The sequence below is a fragment of the Mobula hypostoma genome, chromosome 2, assembly GCF_963921235.1.
Source record: "Mobula hypostoma chromosome 2, sMobHyp1.1, whole genome shotgun sequence".
Classification (NCBI taxonomy): domain Eukaryota; kingdom Metazoa; phylum Chordata; class Chondrichthyes; order Myliobatiformes; family Myliobatidae; genus Mobula; species Mobula hypostoma.
The window spans coordinates 96,903,254-96,928,414 of NC_086098.1; the positions used below are offsets into that span (position 1 = coordinate 96,903,254).

A 25,161-nucleotide genomic window follows, 5' to 3' on the forward strand; every position below is an offset into this window, starting at 1 on the left:
GTCCTGTACCTCTTCCTAGAGATGTTGCCTGGCCTGCTGCGTTCACCAGCAACTTTGTTGTGTGTTGCTAGAACTAGAGGTCTTGGGTTAAGGATGAAAGGTGAAATGTTTAAGGGGAACATGAAGGGGAGCTTCTTCACTTCGTCGTGAGAGTGTGAAACAAAATGGCAGCAAAAATGGTGGGTTAAATTTCAATTGTTTAGGTACTTGGATAGGAAGGGTATGGAGAACTGTGGTCCCGGTGCAGATTGATGGGATTAGGCAGATTAATAGTTTGGCATGGACGAAATGGGTCAATGGGCCTGTTTCTGTGCTATGCTGCTCAGTCGCTATAAGATTTTGCTAAAAGCGAACTGAGGATGTTTTTGAGTAGAGGCCTTGCATCAGAACTCAAAACTGACTAGTCCTTTTCCCTCTTCAGATGTTGTCTGACCCACTGAGTTCCTCCAGTAGTTTTTTGCTCCTGATTCCAGCATCTGTAGTCTATTGTATTTCCCTGTTACTGCTAAGCACATTACACTAATTTCCTGGTTTAGATTGTTCCCTATATTGTTATTGAGCCCTATAGATCATTCCCACCAATATTTTCTGTCATTAGGTTTTTTTATTTAGCACCACTCAAGTGTTTGGCTGTTCTCCTGACTTCCCTGGATTCTGGCACTAGGCACTCATGCTCAGCTAGAAGTTTCCCTTCCCTGCTATGCATCAGGATTGATCATGGGGCTACAAATTTAATGTGTGCTGCGGTTTCTTTCCTCTGAGAGGCCTCTTTCAACCTGGCTGCTCTGAGGATGGTCACTCCACTGTAGGCTTTGTTTCTCTTGCTCTCATCATTCCCATAGGTCTTGCCAATTTCACTGCGGCTTCTAGGCTTAATCTAATTTTTTTTTTCTCAAATGGCTTGTATTTATTGCTGATTTTGTTTTGATTTTTTTCCTTGCATTTTCATGAAATTCATTTTAGTTCATTCTGTAGAAAATTAAAACAAAGCATTTCAGGTTTGTCATAAATGACAGAATATTTCTATTTCAATAACCAATTTAAAATTGCATTTAAATTTAGAAGTTTAGTAATGTGCTACATGCTGTGTATCCTTATCAGTTTTCAGAAATTTGGTGATACTAATTTTGAATGTTAATAGAACAACAAAAGGAAATATGCAGCAAAAAAACACTGTTCTCAAGTTCTTGGAAATGGAATCTTAAAATGGAATTAATAGAATTGGGTACAGATGGAAGTCATTTTCCAATGTTAAATTTGCACCTTTTTTCAAGAGGCATGCACTTACAGCTGTGGCAAAACACATCAGGTGACACACATCAAAGTTGCTGGTGAACGCAGCAGGCCAGGCAGCATCTCTAGTAAGAAGTACAGTCAACATTTTGGGCCGAGACCCTCTGTCAGGACTTACTGAAAGAAGAGCTAGTAAGAGATCTGAAAGTGGGAGGGGGAGATCCAAAATGATAGGAGAAGACAGGAGGGGGAGGGATGGAGCCAAGAGCTGGACAGGTGATTGGCAAAAGGGATATGAGACAATCATGGGACAGAAGGCCCAGGGAGAAGGAAAAGGGGGAGGGGGGGAAACCCAGAGGATGGGCAAGGGGTGTGTGGCTTTAAGTCTTAATCTCTGCCTTCAGGGTTGTGCCATCTTTTGAGGGCAAGGTTCAATTTACTGTTTCTTAAGTGGGTATAAGAGACTCTGAATGTTGGTTTGCAAATTGACCAATATTTAACCATGAACCACAGTATTAAAATAGATAATCAGGTCACTATCTCATCATGGTTTTCAGTGGTTTCCTGCATTGTATCAGAGACTGCACTTCAAAAGTACTTAAGGTTATCCTGAGGTCTTAATAAGCAAATTAATTCTTTCAGAATATAGATCAGAAGCAGGTTTTGTTCTCTTCTGCTATCTGAATCATTCATGTGGAAAAGGAAGTTGAAAGGAGGATTGTAAATTTTCACATTTCAGGTTTGTATTGGTAAATGTTTGAGCTGCATATCCTTAACTCTTGTATCTGGAAGAAGTATTTTATCATTTTCAGTTGTCATTCCTGGTTATTAAGTTTATGTAACAAAAACAGAATGCTGGGAAAAAGGCAGCCTGTCAAGCAATATCTGTGAAAAGAGAAACCAGTTATCATGGGAATTCTCCTCTGAACTGGGCAACGAGTGGAGGGATTGTTTTTCACTATGCTTACATACCAAAGATCTAAAAACAAGACACTGGTGTAGTAAAGATTTGCTTGGTTTCGTAGTATTGCACTTTGACAAGCTTGTTATGTTAAGTTGATGAAGGTACCTTGCATACTTTTTTAAAAAAGTTAGAAGCTAGGAAAAGAAAGAATAAACAAAATACTGGAGCACTTGGGTCAGGCAGCATCTGTGGAAAGAAAAACAGTTTCTTTTCTGGTCCAGTGCCTGTCTTAGAAAATAATTTACGTTCCAAGTGCATCTTCTGTTAGGGTGAAAAAGTAGCTTGATGGTTTCCTGTCACAATTTGAGCTATTGTTTAGTGATGCACAGAATGGTATATCATTCCTGTGTTTTCTTCTTTGGGCATATTTTGAATAATTTTTGCTCCAAAGAAAGCTGTTTCATAATCATTTGTTGCATGGTGTAATAGAAATTGACCAATGAAAGATGCTACTGTTGAATTTAGTCAAAAAATGCAGGGCCACATATATAAAAGTAGTCACAAGGTGAATTATTGATGTTGAAGTATTGTTTACTTAGTTTTGAACTTGCAGTTCCAAAAATGAACTGAGGCTGGACACGGCTTGTGTGGAAGAAATAACAAACTTCGTCAGTTTATTTCGTCACTCAGTTTTGTAGGCCAGTAAGTTTTGGATATGACATTCAGAGCCAGGTCAGCCCTTCTTAAATAAAGACACAATATTCTTTATCCCCCAGTCTTTTGGCACTTCATTGGTGGCTAAGAATAATGCAAATATCTGAGTCAGGTCTCAGAGATTTGTCTCCCTTCATATATTTTAAGATGTGCAGCATCACTGCGACTGCAGGATATCCCTATTAACTTTCCCTAGTTCTCACGTCTTTGTCTTTATCAACAATAAAAACTGTATCCCCCACTGGCCAGCCTCAGGGTCGCTCAGCTCGCTGTCGTCTAGGGAAACAGCTCTCGGTCCCGCCAAGCCAGGTAATAGTTCGTGTGGATGCTGTGTGATGTACCCCACCCCGCCCAAATAACAGACAATACACCAGATACAATTAAATGATTTACAGTTTCTAGATATTACTGGAACTATATAATTAATAGAGAATAAACTATAAAAGGAAAATAAAAGGCGCCGCACTTATCAAGGTTCAATCTCTTCGTGCACAAACAGTTGGAGCTCAGGACCCTCCTTCACCCTGCAATCCCTTCGGACCACCTCGACTTGCTGCCTGGGACCAACAACAGTGGTCAACCAGATGCTCCACACGAGCCCGTCTCCGTCTCCTCTCCTCACCAAACACCCTGGACCTCGGACTCCTCAGGGTCTGACCTCGTTAGCGGACTCACAGCACCTTGTCCATCCTCTGTCTCTCTCTCCTGTCTTCTGCACAAAAACCCACGCATCACGCTAACTTACAGATACACAGAAAGAATAACATTTATCCCAATTGGTTTGTTCATCCTCTTATCAGTAACATAATCCAAACAAACTGCTAGCGGGAGGACTTTCTCAGCAGTTACCATAACAGAGAAGCCATTTCAATTAGATTCAAGATTCAAAAAACTTTATTGTCATTCTAACCATACATCAGCTCTGTAGGGCAGAATGAGACAGCGTTTCTCAGGGGCAGTGCAATCATAACATAACAAATGCAACACTAAATAATAAACATAACGATAAATAGTAAAACACAACAGCCACATGTCAGTTAAAATCAGTTATAAGTGTCCAGTGCAAGTTAAAAGTGACCAAAGCAGAGTCAGGTGGAGCAGCTATTTAACAGTCTGACTGCCTGTGGGAGGAAGCGTTTAGTAGCCTTGTGGTTTTAGTTTTGATGCTCGTGTAACGTTTGCCTGATGACAGAAGAACAAACAGATCATGGAGAGGGTGTGAGGGGTCTTTAATGATGTACCGTGTCTTCTGGAGGCATCGACTCTGAAAGAGGTCTTGGACAGAAAGATAGGGACACCCAAGTAACCGTCTCCGCTCCCCTAACCACCCTCTGCAAGGCTTTTTTGTCGACAGCACTGCAGCTGGAGTACCAGGTTGTGATGCAAAATGTCAGCACACTCTCACCCACGCCTCTGTAGAATGTAGTTAAGATGTTAGTGGGGAGTGATGCTTGTTTAAGCTTCCCCAGAAAGTGCAATCTCTGCTGGGCCCGTTTCACAATCCCAGTGGTGTTCCTGGACCAGGTGAGATTGTCGGAGATCTGCACCCCAAGGAACTTGATGTTTTCCACTCTCTCCACTGTGGAGCCGCTGATGCTGAGGGGTGTGTGCTCAGGCTGAGACCGTCTGAAATCGACGATCATCTCCTTGGTTTTGGTGACAGTAAGCATCAGGTTGTTATCCCTGCACCAGCTCTCTAGGTGCTTGACCTCCTCCCTGTACATTGTTTCATCATTTTTGCTGATGAGCCCCACCACTGTGGTATCATCGGCAAACTTAATGATCAGGTTCTCCTTGAATCTGGCTGCACAGTCATGTGTTAGCAGTGTAAACAGCAATGGGCTAAGCACACGGCCTTGTGGGGATCCAGTGCTCAGTGTGATGGAGTCAGAGATGTTCCTGCCAACACGGACTGACTGTGGTCTCTCTGTCAAGAAATCCAGAATCCAGCGACACATGGCAGTGCTAAGGCCAAGCACCGACAGTTTCCCCACTAGTCTCTGCGGGGTGATGGTATTGAACGCTGAACTGAAATCAATGTACAGGATTCTGGCATAAGTGACTTTGTTGTCCAAGTGAGAGAGAACTGTGTGCAGTGTGGTGGATATTGCGTCGTCCGTAGAGCAATTTGTACGATAAGCAAACTGTAGAGGATCCAGTGATGAGGGGAGGCTGGCTGTGATATGAGGCTTGACAAGCCGTTCAAAACATTTCCTCACTATGGGGGTCAGGGCAACGGGAGGGTAATCATTCAGACAGGCTACAACTGATTTCTTTGCTACAGGGATGATTGTGGAGGTTTTGAAGCATCTGGGGACAATAGCTTGACTAAGGGAGATGTTGAAAATGTCTGTCAGGACATCTGCTAGTACATCAGCACATTCCTTGAGCACATGTCCAAGGATGTTGTCGGGACCTCCCACTTTCGGTGGGTTGACCCTGGCAAGGGTCCTCCGTGTTTGCTCTGGATCAATGATTGGAGCTGGCTGGTCAGATGGTAAAAAGGGACTGGCTCTCCCCCTTGCTGTAGTGTTTGATGCTTTGAAACGGGCAAAGAAATGGTTAGGCCTGTCTGGTAGAGAGGTGTCACTGTCATCAGTTTTCTGCCTGATCTTGTAGTCTGTCAGAGCTTTAATTCCCTGCCATATCCGTCTGGTGTCACCTGTGTCACAGAAGTGTCCATGTATTTTGCCCGCGTAGGCCCTTTCCCAATTATAACATAACAAAGAAGCCATTTTAATTAGACTACGCAGGAAAATAAAAGAAGAAACCCCTTACAAAACAGAGGAGAAATATTCATTGAGTACCTTGTCCATCTCCTGCAGCTCCACACATGGATGTCTCCTTTGGTCTTTGAGGGGCTCTATTCTCACCCTAGTTACTCTTCCCACCCCCCACTGCCCATATCCTGATTAAAATTTCTTTAGATTCTCTTTCATCTTTTCTGCTGGAACTATCTTATATCCAGTTGGAACTATCTGATCCATTCCTCATTTTTCTTGTCCATGGCCTCTGTCTCTTGTCTTATAGGTTTCGCATCTCCGGCCATATCTTTGCTTCATTCTAATAGGAACATGTAGATCTTGAACTCTTGCCATCTCACTTATTGGAGATCCCTTTGCCCACAAATGGTCTACTTCAGCCAACCTTTGCAAGCTCTTGTCTTTATACTATCCAAATTTGCCTTTCCCAGTTTAAAATCTGAACATGTGAACCAGATCTGTCCCTTTCCATAACGAACTTAAATTAATAGAATTTCGGTCACTGGTCTCAAAGAGCTCCCACACTTCAGTCACTTGCACAAAAGTGGGTCAGGCTTTGCTTTCTCCCTTGTACAGTCCTCAATATATGGTATAAAGAAACTTCCCTGAACATACTTAAATTCCACCCTAACTAATGCCTTAATACTGTCAGTCCCAGTGTACATTAAGAAATTTTAAATCCCTTACAATGACCACCTTGCTAGATTTCCACAATCTTGTATTCAAAGTATTTATATCCCATTTAACTTTCCTGTATTGTAATTTTCCTCTTAGCTGACTTTCCAGACTATCTTTGTGTCATCAGATTTGGTAACTATACTTGGATGGATGTACATCAAATAAGATGGCAGAATGTAGTATTAATGGTAAGACTCTTGGCAGTGTAGAGGATCAGAGACATCTTGGGGTCCGAGTCCATAGGACACTCAAAGGAGCTATGCAGGTTGACTCTGTGGTTAAAGCCTGATTTATACTTTTGCGTACGGGCTATGTTGTAGGCCTGATTTATACTACTGCGTAGACCTAAGCCGTAGCGAGCATGCTTTGTTGTGTCTGCGTCACTCTGCAATTCACCGCCAAAACACTAGTTGGCGGTGGGGTTTCTAAACCACTGTGTTGAGTTTCTTCGTGAGAGACATGGACGAGGAAATGCATTTCAAATATTTTTGGATGTCGGCAGGTAGATTTTACGATTTGGTTCATAGTCTCCAACCATTTATTTCACGTCAGTGTACAGACACGGTGGAGAAAAGCAACCGGAAATGCGTAGGAGGAAATGCGATGCTACCAAGCGGACCAATCACAGTTGTTGCGGTCTGCATCACCGCGATGCGTGAGTTACTTTTCTGTGGGGAGGTGCACATCATCCTACGGCATAGGGTACGCGGTACCTACGGCATACGTTTGACACAGAAGTATAAATTGGGCTTAAGAAGGCATACAGTGTATTGGTCTTTATCAATCATGGAATTGAATGTAGGAGCTGAGAGGTTATATTGCAGCTATATAAGACTCTGGTCAGACCCCATTTGGAGTACTGTGCTCAGTTCTGGTCGCCTCACTACAGGAAGGATGTGGAAGCCATAGAAAGGGTGCAGAGGAGATTTACAAAGATGTTGCTTAGATTGGGGAGCATGCCTTATGAAAACAAGTTGAGTGAACTCGGCCCTTTCTCCTTGGAGCGGAGGAGGATGAGAGGTGACCTGATAGAGGTGCATTGATCGTGTGGGTAGTCAGAGGCTTTTTACCAGAGTTGAAATGGTTGCCACAAGAGGACACAGGTTTAAGGTGCTGGGGAGTAGGTACAGAGGAGATGTCAGGGGTAAGTTTTTTTTTTATGCAGAGATTGGTGAGTGCGTGGAATGGGCTGCTAGCAATAGTGGTGGAGACGGTTACAATAGGGTCTTTTAAGAGACTTTTGGATAGATACATGGAGCTTAGAAAAATAGAGGGCTATGGGTAAGCCTAGTTATTTCTAAGGTAGGGACATGTTCGGCACAGCTTTGTGAGCCAAAGGGCCTGCATGTGCTGTAGTTTTTTTATGTTTCTTTCTTTCTATGTCTTCATCCAATTCATTTGTATAGATGGGAAAACAAAACAAAAAGTTAGGTCTGACTGCTGCTTCCTTTGGCAGACCAAGTAACCATCGCTTATTTCCAGTGGTTGAAAGCTATGCTCATTTTTGAAAATGCATTATATATTATTTTACAAGGCTGCTATCCTGCAATAAGGTTGGTAAGATAAGTGAACAGTTTGCTGTAAATTATTTTAAAAATTCATTTGAGAGATGTCATTAAGGACAATGTAAAATAGTAAACAAAATTTGCTTGATTCTACCATCAATTTTAATATTACAACTATTTTTGTATCTTGTGCTGTTGAACAATTTGTTCTGAAGTTTTGTCCATGAACAGGCATGTTGCTAAATAATACTGTATGTACTATTTTGCTGCTGTGGAAAAGAAAGGAAAGGTTGGATAATTTTATGTTGTCAGCTTTGTTCCTAAGGCACATTCAATGTATTCTTTTCAAAGAGGCTGGTTGATTTTGCGAAGGCGTGCTCTGAAATTTGCTTCTCTTTTAGCAATAGCTGTTACATTTACAGATCTTGATTTCTCTCTTCTGCCTTCTCCCCCCCCCCCTTTCAATCATGCACATATGCACATACTCAGAGTATCTTATCACAAGTTGTTTGGTTGTGTAGTTCTTTTGCTGGATATGTGACTGTTATGAATGATGCTGCAAAATTGGTACCAATTTGAGTGGTGTGAGTAATGGCATGTTTCAGTCATATATGCAGGGCTTTATATTTGTGTTGAATGGACTTGATGTGAGGTGATAGACAGGAGCTACAGGGAGATAGTCATCCCTGGGCTACAGGGGTCAGAAAACTGGGTGACTGTCAGGAGGGAAGGAAAATGCCTGGATAGTGGAGAGCACCCCTGTGGCTGTCCCCCTCAGCAACAAGTATCTTGTTCTGGATGCTGTTGAGGGGGATGACCTGACAGGGGACGCCCATGGTGACCGAGTCTCTGGCACTGAGCCTGGCACTGTTGTGCAGGAGGGAGAAGAGAAATGCGGTAGTCGTAGGGGATTCCATAGTCAGGGGAACAGACAGGAGATTCTGTGAGCCTAATAGAGATACCCGCATGGTGTGTACGAGATGTCTCGGACGGGTCCAGAAGCAGCCAGTTGTCTTGGTACATGTTGGTACCGATGACATAGATAGGACAAGGGAGGAGGTCCTAAAGAGAGATTTCCGGGAGTTAGGAAGGAAGCTGAGAAGCAGGACCTCCAGGGTAATAATCTCGGGATTGCCACCTGTGCCACATGCTAGCGAGGATAAGAATAGTAGGATCAGGCAGATGAATGCGTGGCTGAGAGACTGGTGCAGGGGGCAGGGCTTCAGATTCTTGGATCATTAGGATCTCTTCTGGGGGAAGTATGACCTGTTCAAAATGAACGGGTTACACCTGAACCCGGAGGGGACCAATATCCTGGTGGGAAGGTTTAATAGAGCTGTTAGGGGGGGTTTAGACTAATTTGGCAGGGGGATGGGAACTGGAATGATAGAGCGGAGGAAGGGGAAAACAAATAAATCTAAAATAGTGAGCAGTAAAGATGTCAGGAAAGACAGGCAGGTGATGGGGCAAATTTGCAGCCATTTGGATGAGTTGCAGTGCAATCAAAGCAAAAAGTACTAAATACTGGTCTTAAGGTGTTGTACTTAAATGCACGCAGCATAAGGAATAAGGTGGATGATCTTGTCGTACAGCTACAGATTGGCAGGTATGATATTGTGGCCATCACTGAGCTAAAGGATGCACATCTCTGGGAGCTGAATGTCCAAGGATACACGGTGTATCAGAAGGATAGGCAGGTAGGCAGAGGGGGTGGCGTGGCTTTATTGGTAAGAAATGATAATAAATCATTAGAAAGAGGTGACAAAGGATCGGAAGGTGCAGAATCTTTATGGGTTGAGCTAAGAAATCGCAGGGGTAAAAGGACCCTGATGGCAGTTATTTATAGGCCTCCAAACAGCTGCAGTGATGTGGACTACAAATTACAACAGGAAATAGTAAAGGCTTGTCAGAAGGGCAGTGTTATGATAATTGTGGGGGATTTTAACATGCGAGTGGATTAGGAAAATCAGGTCGGCACTGGATCTCAAGAGAGAATTTGTAGAATGTCTGTGAGATGATTTTTTAGAACAACTTGTTGTTGAGCCCACTAGGGGATCGGCTGTACTGGATTGGGTGTTGTGTAATGAACCGGAGGTGATTAGAGAGATTAAGGTGAAGGAACCCTTAGGAGGCAGTGATCATAACATGATTGAGTTCACTGTGAAATTTGAGAAAGAGAAGCCGAAATCCGATGTGTCGGTATTCCCATGGAGTAAAGGAAATTACAGTGGCATGAGAGAGGAACTGGCCAAAGTTGACTGGAAAGGGACACTGGCGGGAAGGACGGCAGAGCAGCAGTGGCTGGAGTTTATGCGAGAAGTGAGGAAGGTGCAAGACAGATATATTCCAAAAAAGAAGAAATTTTCGAATGGAAAAAGGATGCAACTGTGGTTGACGAGAAGTCAAAGCCAAAGTTAAAGCAAAGGAGAGGGCATACAAGGAAGCAAAAATTAGTGGGAAGTCAGAGGATTGGGAAGTTTTTAAATGCTTACAAAAGGAAACTAAGAAGGCCATTAAGAGGGAAAAGATGAAAGGAAGCTAGCAAATAATATCAAAGAGGATACTAAAAGCTTTTTCAAGTATATAAAGAGTTAAAAGACAGGTGAGAGTAGATATAGGACCGATAGAAAATGATGCTGGAGAGATTGTAATGGGAGATAAGGAGATGGCAGAGGAACTGAACGAGTATTTTGCATCAGTCTTCACTGAGGAGGACATCAGCAGTATACTGGACACTCAAGGGTGTCAGGGAAGAGAAGTATGCACCGTCACAATTACAACAGAGAAAGTACTCAGGAAGCTGAATAGTCTAAGGGTAGATAAATCTCCCGTACCAGATGGAATGCACCCTCGTGTTCTGAAGGAAGTAGTTGTGGAGATTGCGGAGGCATTAGCAATAATCTTTCAAAAGTCGATAAATTCTGACATGGTTCCGGAGGACTGGAAGATTGCAAATGTCACTTCGCTATTTAAGAAGGGGGCAAGGAAGCAAACGGGAAATTATAGACCTGTTAGCTTGGCATCGGTGGTTGGGAAGTTGTTTGAGTCGAATGTTAAGGATGAGGTTATGGAGTACCTGGAGGCATATGACAAGATAGGCAGAACTCAGCATGGTTTCCTTAAAGGAAAATCCTGCCTGACAAACCTATTACAATTTTTTGAGGAAATTACCAGTAGGCTAGACAAGGGAGATGCAGTGGATGTTGTATATTTGGGTTTTCAGAAGGCCTTTGACAAGGTGCCACACATGAGGCTACTTAACAAGATAAGAGCCCATGGAATTATGGGAAAGTTACATACGTGGATAGAGCATTGGTTGATTGGCAGGAAACAGAGTGGGAATAAAGGGATCCTATTCTGGTTGGCTGCTGTTTACCAGTGGTGTTCCACAGGGGTCCGTGTTGGGGCCGCTTCTTTTTACGTTGTACATCAGCCATTTGGATTATGGAATAGATGGCTTTGTGGCTAAGTTTGCTGATGATACAAAGATAGGTGGAGGGGCCAGTAGTGCTGAGGAAACAGAGTCTGAAAAGAGACTTGTGTAGATTGGAAGAATGGGCAAAGAAGTGGCAAATGAAATACAATGTTGGAAAGTGTATGGCTATGCACTTAGGCAGAAGAAATAAATGGGCAGACTATTATTTAAATGGGGAGAGAATTCAAAGTTCTGAAATACAATGGGACTTGGGAGTCCTCGAGCAGGATACCCTTAAGGTTAACCTCCAGGTTGAGTCGGTGGTGAAGAAGGCGAATGTTGGCATTCATTTCTAGAGGAATAGAGTATAGGAGCAGGGATGTGATGTTGAGGCTCTTTAACGCACTGGTAAGAGCTCACTTGGAGTATTGTGGGCAGTTTTGGACTCTTATTTAAGAAAGGATGTGCTGACATTGGAGAGGTATGGAGAAGATTCACTAGAATGATTCCAGGAATGAGACGATTAACATATGAGGAACGTTTGTCTGCTCTTGGACTGTATTCCTTGGAGTTTAGAAGAATGGGGGGGGGGACCTCATAGAAATATTTCGAATGTTAAAAGGCATGAACAGAGTGGGTGTGGCAAAGTTGTTTCCCATGTTGGGGGAGTCTAGTAAGAGAGGGCATGACTTAAGGATTGAAGGGTGCCCATTCAGAACAGAGATGCGAAGAAATTTTTTTAGCCAGAGGGTGGTGAATCTATGGAATTTGTTGCCACGGGTGGCAGAGGAGGCCAAGTCAACATTGGGTGTATTTAAGGCAAAGATTGATAGGTATCTGAGTAGCCAGGGCACCAAAGGTTACGTTGAGAAGGCAGGGGAGTGGGACTAAATGGGAGAATGGATCAGCTCATGATAAAGTGGCGGAGCAGACTCGATAGAAAACTGGACAAACCAAAGACTAACACTGACAGAACCACATAATTATAACATATAGTTAGAGCAGTGCAAAGCAATACCATAATTTGATGATGAACAAACCCTGGGCACGGTAAATAAAATCTCAAAAGGCCCCGAGTCAATCAACTCCCAAGTCCCCGATAGCAGGCGGCGAAAGGGAGAAACTCCCCGCTATAAACCTCCAGGCACTGTCAACTTGCCGGTGCCTTGGAAGCAGCCCACCACAGCAGACACTGAGTGCATCAGTCTGAAAACTTTGAGCTTCCGATCAGTCTCTCCGATACAGCCTCCCGAGCACCATCCTCTGCTGAACGCCTTCGACCTCGCCCCGGCCGCTGAAACACACAAAGCCGAGGATTTCGGGGCCTTCTGCTCCAGAGATTCCGGTTACCACACAGTAGCAGCGGCATTTATTGTCTTGCTCTAAAAAAGTGAGTGCAGTTGATATTATTAGGGAGATGGTGTTTCAGAAACTGAAAGATCTGAAGGAGCTAAGTCACCAGGACCTGATGGACTACACCCCAAGGTTCTCAGAGGTAGCTGAAGAGATTGTGGATACATTAGTAATGATATTTCAAGAAACAATAGATTCTGGCATGATTCCAGAGGGCTGGAATGTTGCAAATGTCACTCTACTCTTCAAGATGGGTGGGAGGCGGAAGAAAGAAAGTTCTAGGCCAGACAGCCTGACTTTAGTGGTCGGGAAGGTGCTGGAGTTGATTGTTAAGGATATCGTTTCAGGGTATTTGGATGCACATGACAAAATAGGCCAAAGTCAGCATAGTTTCCTTGAGGGGAAAAATCTTGCCTGACAAATCTGTTGGAATTCTTTGGAAAAAAATAACAAGCAGGATGGACAAAGGAGAATCGGTTGATGGTGTGTACTAGGATTTTCAGAAGGCCTTTGACAAGGTGCCACACATAACACTGCTTAGCAAGCTACAGGCCCATGGTATACAGGGCAAATTCTAACATGGATAAAGAGGTGGCTGATTAGCAGACAACAGAATTTTCTGCCTGGTTGCCAATGTTTAGTGGTGTTCCACAGGGGTCTGTGTTGTGTTGGGACCGATTCTTTCTACATTATGTGTCAATGATTTGGATGATGGAATTGGTAGCTTTCTTGCCTTGCAAAGTTTGCAGATGGTATGAAGATAGGTGGAGGGGCAGATATTTTTGAGGAAGTAGAGAGGCTACAAAAGGACTTGGGGAAGAGGTGGCAGATGGAATACAGTGTTGGCAAGTGTATGGTCATACACTTTGATAGAAGGAATAAAAGCACAGCAATTGTCTAAATGGAGAAAATTCAAAAACCGAGTGCAAAGGGATTTGGCAGTCCTCGTGCAGAATTCCCTGAAGGTTAATTTGTAGGTTAAATCGGTATTGATGAAGGCGGATTCTAACGTTAGAAGTCTTTTCAAGAGAACTAAAATATAAAAGCAAGGATACAATGCTGATGCTGTACAAGGTACAGGTAAGGCCTCACTTAGAGTATTCTGAGCAAATTTGGGTCCCTTATCTACAAAATGATGTGCTGACATTGGAGAGGGTTCAGAGGAGGTTCCTGAGAATGATTACAGGAATGAAAGGGTTGTCATATGAGCAGTGATTGAAAGCTTTGGGCTTGTATTTGCTTGAATTTAGAAAAATGAGAGGGGAATCTCATTTGAACCGTAGAGATAGAGTGGATGTGAAGAGGATGTTACCTTTGGTGGGGGAGTCCAGGATGAGAGAGCACAGCCTCAAAATAGAGGGATGTTCATTTAGGACAGATGAGGAGGAATTCCTTTAGGCAGAGGGTCGATTTGTCTGTGGAATTTGTTGCCACACATGGCTATGGAGGCCAGGTCACTCGGTGCATTTAAGGTGGAGGTTGATAGTTTCTTGATTAGTCAGGTTATGGAGAAATGGCAGGAGAATGGGATTGAGAGGGAGATTGATCTGCCATGATGAAATGCCGGAGCAGACTTGATAGGCTGAATGACCTAACTTTGCTCCTAGGCCTATAGTCTAGGTAATCATACCAAGTGAAAGGAATAGCTGCTGAAAACTGATGCACCTTTGGAGCTCTAATGTTAACTTCTGAAAACAGTGTCCTATGTGGTTTCTTTCTAAAGATTTATTGGTGCGATATCAATTTTTCCAGGTGCTAGCAAATGTTCTTGTTCACATGTGATCAACATAAACTTGTACTATTTTGGGCCCGGTTATCTGGTTGCATCAGAGTTGAATGCTCCACTTCTTTTTGTAATTGTTAGTTCATTATCTATTACTACACCATAATTGGTAAGAACTTTTCCTCTTGGGTAAGCCACTTTTATACAGTTAAAAGCTAAGCAAAATGTTGGCACAGCTGGTAGTTTAGGATCTAAATAAATAGTGTTGTGTCCAGTTTGGTCTCTAAGCTGTATCTTGAAAAGCTTATCGTAGTGAACTTAAACCTTCTGCTTTTCTCCTATCAAGATACACCTATTGAAGCTCCTATTGCTAATGGCAGCACCACTTCAAATACAACTTTGAATGATGACCTTGATATTTTTGGCCCCATGGTTTCTAATCCTCTTCCAGCATCAGATACACAGTTACACCAGGTAAGTAAGCTTTATGTGTTATCACATGCTCTTTTTATTTCCATGTCTTTTGAGTGACAGGGGCAATCCATTGTAGGTCTTCCATTTCATCTGTCTTAATGTGCCAACATTTGTTTACTTTTACTATTGTTAGATGCGGTGGGAATCTAGGGGGAAATGAGGAAATGCTGAATTAGAGAAAATGATAGTAATGGCCCTGTAAAATGGAGGAGCAGGTCTGAGGAGTATCATTTATTAATCATAAAATCTAAAAATCTGAGTGAATAAAAACAAACCTTTTAGTATTAATCATTCCTTATTAAACTCAAACAAAGTTATGACACTTTTGACCCATGCCCGTTACAACTTAAAAAACATCACCAGCTCTATTCATCTGCCTATTTCTTGATTTGATGCCTTATATACTGTAGGACTACAAATACTTAATAAATGTGAAAGTTTTTCCCTGAACTATTTTCAAATAGCTAATTTTGAATTTGAATTTTTAATTACTGAACTCTGCTAGAGTACTCTGGGGCTGGGTGGTACATTAAAATGTGTTTCTTAATGCAAAGTAGATCAAGGGATAAGGGAGAAGTTAGGAAGAGGGTATTAAGTGATGAGCAGCTATGATCATTTTGAATGGAGGGTAGGGCAGAACTGATGGTGTCTCACTGTATGCAGTTGTGAACTATACTGCCAACTTTTGTTATTTGCAGCCTTCTTAATTGTGTGCCATAATTTTGAGCTTTGATTTTCTAGCTCTGCTGCTTAACTTTACACAATTTCAGCAATAGTGTTAAAGAGGAAAGGTTCAGTATACTCACAGATTAGTTTAGTATGACTAATGGATAACTATACACTCAAAAAAAGCTCCCAAATATTACATTAAAAATCTGAAATGAGTACTAATGTTTGTTTCTTATCTCTCTTCCTCCTCACTCCTCCCAACCCTCTTCTAATGGTGGTTCATATTAGTCCTGTGTTTCTGTTGCTATCCATTACAATATCTGGATCAATTGTTAACCTGTCGAGTGATTTGTAAAAATGAAACCTGTTCATTTCTCGCGTTTGGCCTGTACGTGGATAGATCTGTGAAAAAAAATAAGTTGCTTAATATTAAATTGAGGATGGAAAACATAAGTAATAGTTGGGATTTCAATCAGAGATTTTCAATGCAGTTGAATTTCTATTTTGCATTTTTTATTATCTGAGCAGATGCTTTTTCTATTCTTCCAGCCGTAATTTTAATCCCTGATCATCACCACCAGTGCTGTCAGTTAGCAGAGAGCCATAAATTATTTTATTCCCTCCACATGGATTGATTTTTTCCTGAGATATGGACATTACTGGAAGGCTAGTATTCATTGTGTATTCCTAGATCCCTTGAGAAGGTTGAAGGTATATGGCACTCTTGCCTTCAGTAAGGGCATTGAGTACACGATGGACAAGACATTTCTGAGAGTACTGTGTGTAGGTTTGGTCATTGAGCTGTATGAAGGATGTCATTAAGCTGAAATGGGGACAAAAAGATTCAGAAGGATGTTACTGCAATTGAAGAGCTTGAGTTATGAGGAGAGGCTAGATAGGCTGGGGCTCTTTTTCTTTGGAGTGTAGGTGTTTCAAGGTTGACATACAGAGTTATACAAAATCATGAGGGGCATCAGTAGAGTGAATGGTTAGTCCTTTCTAAGATTTAAAGGGGTTGTAAAGGGCCATTTTTCCCACAAAAGTGGCATGTGGAATAATTTAGCAGGGGAAGTGGTAGGTTAACAGTGTTTAAAAGGCAGTAGACAGGTACATAGATAGGAAAGGTTTTGAGGGATTATGGGCTAAACACAGGCAAATTACACTAGCTTAGATGGGCATCTTGCTTGATTTGGCTGAGTTGGGCGAAAGATACCGTTTCCGTCCTGAATAACTCTTGACTTCGAAGTGACTGCAAGTTGCCACCTTGATGGCTTTAGTCTCTGTGTGGTGAAGGCATTACTATACAAAATCAGGAAATTAAGGATATATATGGAGTAATGAAAAATAATAGGAGTATACATCCAGGTAAGGATTTGGATAGTGCCTCAGTTTAAGCTTAAATTTATAGTTGTTACAGGGTAGCTTTCTAATTTTGAAACATCAAATTTTGAGTAAAGACAATAGTTGTTAGGAGTTTTGGAAGTGAATTGGGCCCAAAATGAGTTTTGATTATTCTAAGAATCCCTTGGGAGTTCTTGGAACATGAATTATTGCTGTTTTTGCTCATTATCTGATGATATTGATGGAAAACTCGGGTACAGATAACCAATTGATAACTGTGTGGATCACAGATGCATTTAAAGAATAATGTCAGTTACAATTAAATTTAGAAGCCACCTTCATGAAATGCACTCACCAAGATCATGTAGTTTTTTTTTAAATAATTACTCTGAATGTGAAGAAGAATGCTTGTTCCTTTCTACAGCACTGATTTTTTTAAATAAAAAATATTCCTCCAAATCACAACCTGCTCAAGTGCAAAATGTTTTGATTTTGCATTAGCAATTAGCCATTTCTTATGTAACCCTCAGGCTTGGCCAGCACGTGTTCATCTAGGGAAAGACAACTTCTGGCCCCGCCAAACTAAGAAATCTCATTTGTGTGGATGCTGCATGATGTGTTGCCCGGTTACAAATCTGCACCACAAAATATCAGACAGTACACCATATGCAATTAAACAACTGAACTTTATAAATCTTAATCTGAATAAAGAGTTAGTAAAGAAATTAAAAAGTAAAAGGGCCCATTTTAAGGAAAAGGTCTATTGCGCATCGTTGGAGCTCACTGTTTGTTCATTTGCTCCCATCGACCTCCAAGCGTAGCCAGCCCTCAGACCCTCACTCCTTAGTCCACTCCATCCAGTGGTCTTCCAACTCTCCATTCGCGTCCTCTCTTTCCATTGCTACCCGGTGAAAGATCACGAAAATCTCGGCTCCCAGACACACAAGGAAGAACAACATTTCTCCCATTGGATAACATGCATTACAAAGTCCCATTATCTCTAACCATAACACAAACATTGCTGCTACAGAAAAACCATTACATTAGCATGAAACCTTACAGCGTGTTACACTTACATTTGAGTAGCTGTGAGAAACAGCTGGCCTTGCATTTTTTTTTATCATTGTTAAATCTTTATGTGAATTTGATTGCATTCATGCTGCTAACTGTCGATTTCTTTCAGATGATTACATAACTCAGTTTATTCATTGAATGTCTCCCCTCGTATCTAAAGCTATGTTCAATATTTACTTCTAAATTGATAGTCTGTCTTTGTAAGTTATTTGGGAAGTATTCCACTTCAAAACTAAAACTAGGAGAATATTACTACTTTGAATTCAGTTCTGATTGCAGTAGAGATCAGAGAGAATATTTTGTGTTTTTTTTGACAGCAGCACTTTTTGCTTGTCAGAAATGGCAAACTTCAATTTAAGTCTGAGGATAATCTGAAATAACAACAAATTGTTAGAAGTACACCAGGTCAGGTAGCATCTGTGAAAAGGAAACTATGATTCAGGTAAAAGAACTGTGAATACCTTAGTTTTAAGTTGCAAGATTGTCCCACCATTCTTCCCCCCTCCCCCCACCCCCAATAATAAAGTGATACAGTGAGGCTTGGACTGTGCAGATAATTCCAGTGTTTATGAAGCAGTGTTGTTAAACTTAGTGAAATCAAACAAGTAAATTTGTTGAACGTGAATGCTAGAAATATCCAGCACATTAAGTAAAATGCAAGACTAATTTATAAATGGATAACTTTACAGAACTTGCCCATTCTGATGCAAATAAAAAGCAACACATGAAATTAACGTTAAAATCCAAAGGTGGCAATGTCTCGAGCAACATGCCTGACACTAAATTTTGAAGTATATCATTATATTTTGTCACTTGCAGGATTCTGGGTTGAATACATTTTATTTTTGGATTGGTGCCACTCTGATTTAGTCCTGACAGTGTGGATGTTGCTCTGTACAGCTGATGTATCCTGTTGAATACTGTAGCGATGGTTTAATAGTCCATGTTTCCTGGAGTCACAGAGAACAGATGCTTGATGAATTATTTTTAAGTTTAGTCTGATTTTATTGATTCAGTTGTCAGGAATATTGAATTATTGCAGGGCTTGTGCTGCACACACTGTATTTTTGCATGGATATGAATTTTCTGATGCAAACAACTTTTATTGTGGTTTACAATTCATTTATTTACTGCTTAGTGTTGAAACCAGTCATAAAAGGAAACAAACTGGATAAAGAGGATTAAGAGGTTTTACCATATGCATGGATAAGAAAATGTCTGGATCCATTTCTTTCCAAGGCTCCGTGGAGTGCTCTTTGGTTAGTAAGCTGCCAAAATCCTACTAATGTAGGTCTGAGATAAACAATTAGGAGATGTGTCAGTTTATTCTGTATTACCCAGCTCCTTTAAGTTTTTGTATCTAGCTCTCCTCTCTATAATGGCATTGACAGTTCTTAGATTTCCCTGTATTTTCTTTAGAAAATAGTTGACATGAGAATGTTTGATAATTAAGGTCAGTTCAGACTGTTGGATTCCTTTGAAAAGATCACACACCCCGCTTTAATGTTTCTTTTGGTGTATTTAAAAATACTAAACTACTATCCACGTTTTTCAAAACAGAGTGATTATAATTGATATACTCCATGGTCAATTAAACCAGCTGATTGGGCTGCTGTAAATTACTGAGATTGTGTTGAAGCACAACGTTCATGAGTAACTGTCCTCCCTATCTGGCAAAAATAGCCTGGTTGTACTGAGAGAAGTTGTTGTTCCTTGCAGTTCATTTTCTCTTGCTCTATAAATTATTATCCCGATAAACCCAAATTAACCATACAACCTATTGTATATAATCCAACTTTGTGGCTGAGATAATTATTGATAGAAATTCTGTTAGAAGTATAGGAAGCTCTAGCTGTGTCACAGAGCAACTATAATTGTTGCTTGGGTGTTGAGATTGCTTTAATCAGCTGATAATTTTTGTTTTTAACTGTATTTTTTCACTTAGTTTTAAAATGTAGCGATTCCTTAATCAGACATTGCTGTTTGTTCTTGATTACTTTGCTTATCATTTAGCCACAATAGTCGAATGGTGTGATAGAATATTTAATTATTGAAGTATAGTTATTTCTAACCCAGTTGATTTGAGATCTTTCCAAGGTTGTTGCAGCTGACTGATCCTTGGTTGCTACAATTGTCAGTCATTCCTTTTATGTCTGTACAGTTAGATAAACCTCCTTGACAGCTATACATTTGTACTTTTCAATAGCTGAGACGAACATGAATAGCTCATTTTGTCATTAGTTCCCCATTCCATGGTTAACCACATTATCAACCACTGAATTGGATAGCAAAGCTACCTTAGGCTATGTATCATGAGAATTTGAGACATTATCTGGGCAAAAAGCAATTCTTGCGGTGATTTCTTTTCCAGAATTATACTTAAGAGTTGCACTGGATGGAAATGGGCCCTATGGCTTAGATTGTGCATGCTGACCAAATGCTTGCTTGAGTTGGTCCTGGAACAGCACATGATATTCCAGGCACTGTCACACCATTGTCTTGTAGTGCTGTGACGTGATGTCCCAACTCTTGTATTCAGTGCCCATTCAATGAAGGCAAGTGTGAATGCCCTCAAGAAAATTAATCTTAGGGTTGTATATGGTGACGTACTATATACTTTGATAATAAAGCTACTTTGAAATGCATCACTTTGCATTCATCTGAATTAAATTTCACCTGTTACTCTTTTGCCCATTTTCCCAGTTGGTCTAGATCCTGCTTTAACCATTGCATTTTCATTTGGACTTTGAATCCTGTGAGCCTCACAGAATAAATGTATAGTTGATGCTTAATATGGCAATTGAATGTATCGAAAAAGGTGCTGTGTTCTTGTCACTATTCTTGAGATGCTATCAGGATTAGTATTTGAACCATAAGAATCATGAATTAAATTAATGATTGGATGTAATGTTTATTGTACTCTTGGCAATTTTGGGAATGTTTTATCAGGTACTGTACCCTTGGGAGTTGACATGTTCACTGATGCATTCACTACTTCTGATGAAATTCAGCTCAGGATAACTTTCAACTAAAAACATCTCATAATGTGTTATTTAATGACCTATATGTTAAAATAAAATTGCCAAGTACTTTTGTGATTTCTCCAAATCTATTGTACATTGTTTATGGAGGAGTATTTTGAGTTAAAATATTTTTAGAAAATCCTAATAAAATGTGCTACATTCTGTCATCCTCCTTTATAACATTTGAGTTCTGAACTCTTTGCACTTGGCTGACTGTGGCATAGTGATCAATTTGAATCACAATTTTATCATAAATTCCCTGTCTATATTCTGTATATGAATGCCCAGTTCCTACTAGTCATTTGCATAGTTTAACATTAGTTAAATCAGGTAAAAATCCAACTATAAATTCTGTGGTTCTTTTTGTGTCGGTGCATGATTTAAATTTTTGCTACTGTGTTTAAAAAGTCATGGAAACAGAAGTAAAACGTTCTGTTTAAAGAAAATGCCAGGTGCATGAACATTAATTTTCCAGTAATCCATGTATAAAGACTATACCATTCTTAGTGTTTTGAATCTCTCATTCTGTCTACAAAAGTGATTATCATATTTGAAAAGTTCTGGTCCCGGAGTGACACACATTAATGCAGTAAGACTTTCTCCCAGAAGGAAGTACAAATTTGTGTAGTGAAATTTCATTAAAGAAAATCCCAATGCATTCTATACCTCAAGGGCAAAACGATAACTAAGAAGAAGGTGGGGGATAAAGGGAGGAATATGTGCTTGAAAACAGAGGATGTGGTCTAGGTCCTAAATGAATATTTTGGCATTTACCGAGGAATAGGGTGTGGAGAGTGGTGAAATCAGTGTGAAGTGTGTTTGTGCCAGGGCATTTTGACATGTTCATTGTGTCACATTCTTTGTGTCCTCTAAGTATTGCATTCACTTCTGCATATTGAATACAGTATTACATAGAGTATTGCATTCAGTCGGGTTGTTCCATTATAGGAAGATTGTGGAGGCTTTGGAGAAGCTGCAGAAGAGGTTTACCAGTATGCTACCTGGATTAGAGGACATGTGCTAATAAAGAGGGGTTGGACAAATGGCTGGTTTTCTCTGGGATGGCAAAGGCTGAGGGGAGACTTGATAGAAGTTGATGAGATTGTGGGGGGCACAGACAGACAGCCACTATATTTTTCTAGAGCTGAAAAATCTAATATTAGGGGGGCATCCTTAATAGTCCCTAAGGTGAGAAGTTCATAGGAGATGTGCGGGCCAAGTTTTTATTGTACACTGACTGCTGGGTGCCTGGAATGCCAGGAGTGCTACATAAATGCAATAGAGGCATTTGGAAGATTCTTACATTGTCACATGAATGAGCAGGGGAAGGAGGGATATGGATGTTTTATCAGGAGGAGGATTGGTTTGATTAAGCATTTAATTAGTTTAGCACAACATTCTGGGCCAAAGGGCTTGTTCTCGTACTGTACTGTTCTGTTGCAGAGTTGGAAAAATCTCAAAATCCTGAGTTGATTCCTGGAAAATTAATAATTTAGTTGACTGCTCTCCTGCCTTGCAAAATTTTTGGTAAAGGTATATATATCTGTGGATGTTTGAATTCACTACTTTTCACCTTTTCTTCAGCCCACTTCCACTAAACCAACAGGAGCAGCCTCATCTGTAGCAGCAGGAGATCTTGATCTTTTCATTGAACCATCCACGAAAGCAGAAGACTGCAAGAAACCACTGTCCAAAGATTCCATTTTATCATTATATGGTACAGGAACAATGCAGCAGCAACAGCAGCAACAACAAGGCACCCCAGGTAAAGGACTGAAAGTCTGGAATACAAAGTTGAAGTCACAGGCAGATGAAAATCTAATCTGCTTTTTAGATGTACCAAGACTTCCATAATGGAACATTGCTAAAATACATAAAAATTGGAGCATCCTTTCCTTAATGGTTGATATAGTTACAAGCTATTCCTAAGCTAGTGTTCAATGCATTTATTAATTTTCATTGGATATCAAGTATATAGAAACACAGAAAACCTACAACACAAAGCTGTGCCAAGCATGACCTTACCTTAGAAATTACCTAGGGTTACCCATAGCCCTCTGTTTTTCTAAGCTCCATGTACCTATCCAGGAGTCTCTTAAAAGACCATATTGTTTCTGCCTACACCACTGTTGCAGGCAGCCCATTCCATGCACTCACCGCTCTGAGTTTTTTTTTAAAAAAAAAACTTACCCCGACCTCTTCTCTGAACCTACTTCCAAGCACCTTAAAACTGTGCCCTTTCATGCTAGCCATTTCAGCCCGAGGAAAAAGCCTCTGACTATCCACACGATCAATGCCTCTCATCATCTTATACACCTCTATCAGGTCACCTCTCATCCTCTGTCGCTCCAAGGAGAAAAGGCCGAGTTCTGATAAGGTATGCTCCCCAATCCAGGCAACATCCTTGTAAATCTCCTCTGCACCCTTTCTGTAGCTTCCACATCCTTCCTGTAGTGAGGCAACCCGAACTGAGCACAGTACTCCAAGTGGCGTCAGACCAGGGTCCTATATAGCTGCAACATTACCTCTTGGTTCCTAAACTCAATACCACGATTGAAGAAGGCCAATGCACCGTATGCTGCCTTAACCACACAATCAACCTGCGCAGCCGCTTTGAGTGTTCTATGGACACGGACCCCAAGATCCCTTTGATCCTCCACACTGCCAAGAGTCTTACCATTGATGCTCTATTCTGCCATCATGTTTGACCTGCCAAAATGAACCACCTCACACTTACTTGGGTTGAACGCCATCTGCCACTTCTCAGCCCAGTTTTGCATCCTATCAGTGTCCTGCTGTGACCTCTGACAGCCCTCCACATTATCCACAACATCCCCCAACCTCTGTGTCAACAGCAAATTTACTAACCCATCCCTCCACTTCCTCATCCAGGTCATTTATAAAAATCACGAAGAGAAGGGGTCCCAAAACAACCAAAACAGATCCCTGAGGCACACCACTGGTCCTCTGACAGCCCTTCACACTATCCACAGCACCCCCAATCTTTGTGTCATCAACACATTTACTCACCCATCCCTCCACTTCCTCATCCAGGTCATTTATAAAAATCACGGAGAGTAGGGGTCCCAGAACAGATCCTTGAGGCACACCACTGGTCACTGGCCTCCATGCAGAATATGACACGTCTACAACCACTCTCTGCCTTCTGTGGGCAAGCCAATTCTGGATCCACAAAGCAAGGTCCCTTTGGATCCCATGTTTCCTTACTTTCTCAATAAGCCTTGCATGGGGTACCTTATCAAATGCCTTGCCAAAATCCATATACGCTGCATCTACATACTCGTAAAATGCCTTGGGGCTTTCCTGAATCCTGTCTACCTTGGGCTTCTCATGGCCCCTTCTGGCTCTCTTAATTTCATTTTTAAGTTCTTTCCTGCTTGCCTTATAATCTTCTAGATCCCTATCATTACCTAGTTTTTTGAACCTTTCATAAGCTTTCCTCTTCTCCTTGACTAAATTTACAACAGCCTTTACACACCACAGTTCCTGTACCCTACCATCATTTCCCTGTCTCATTGGAACGTACCTCTGCAGAACTCCACGCAAATATCTCTTGGACATTTGCCATATTTCTTCCATGCATTTCCCTGAGAACATCTGTTCCCAATTCATGTGTCCAGGTTCCTGCCTGATAGCCTCATGTTTCCCCTTACTCCAATTAAACGCTTTCCTAACTTGTCTGTTCCTATCCCTCTCCAATGCTATGGTAAAGCAGATAGAATTGTGATCACCATCTCCAAGGTGCTCTCCCACTGAGAGATCTGACACCTGACCAGGTTCATTTCCCAATACCAGATCAAGTACAGCCTCTCCTCTTGTAGGCTTATCTACATATTGTGTCAAGAAACCTTCCTGAACACACTTAACAAATGCCACCCCATCTAAACTCCTCACCCTAGGGAGATGCCAATCAATATATGGGAAATTAAAATCTCCCACCACAACAACCCTGTTGTTATTACACCTTTCCAGAATCTGTCTCCCTGTCTGCTCTTCGATGTCCCTGTTACTTTTGAGTGGTCTATAATAAACACCTAGTAGAGTTATTGACCCTTTCCTTTTCCGAACTTCCACCCACAGAGACTCCATAGATAATCCCTCCATGACTTCCTCCTTTTCTACAGTTGTGACACTATCTCTGATCAACAGTGCCATGCCCCCACCTCTTTTGCCTTTCTCCCTGTCCTTTCTGAAACATTTAAAGCCTGGCACTTAAAGTAACCATTCCTGCCCCTGAGCCATCCAAGTCTCTGTAATGGCCACAGCATCATA

The 25,161-nt window shown here is 41.3% G+C and overlaps 1 protein-coding gene across 4 annotated transcripts in view; it reads left to right on the top strand.

Moving 5' to 3' along the window:
- smap1 (small ArfGAP 1) overlaps positions 1-25,161 on the top strand; it is a 130,260-nt gene that overhangs the window by 88,958 nt on the left and 16,141 nt on the right. For all 4 annotated transcript variants that reach the window (XM_063040286.1, XM_063040288.1, XM_063040287.1 and 1 more), the window contains 2 exons: positions 14,634-14,761; positions 22,453-22,633. In XM_063040286.1, the coding sequence (XP_062896356.1) occupies positions 14,634-14,761; positions 22,453-22,633 (309 nt within the window). The remainder of the gene's footprint in view (positions 1-14,633; positions 14,762-22,452; positions 22,634-25,161) is intronic.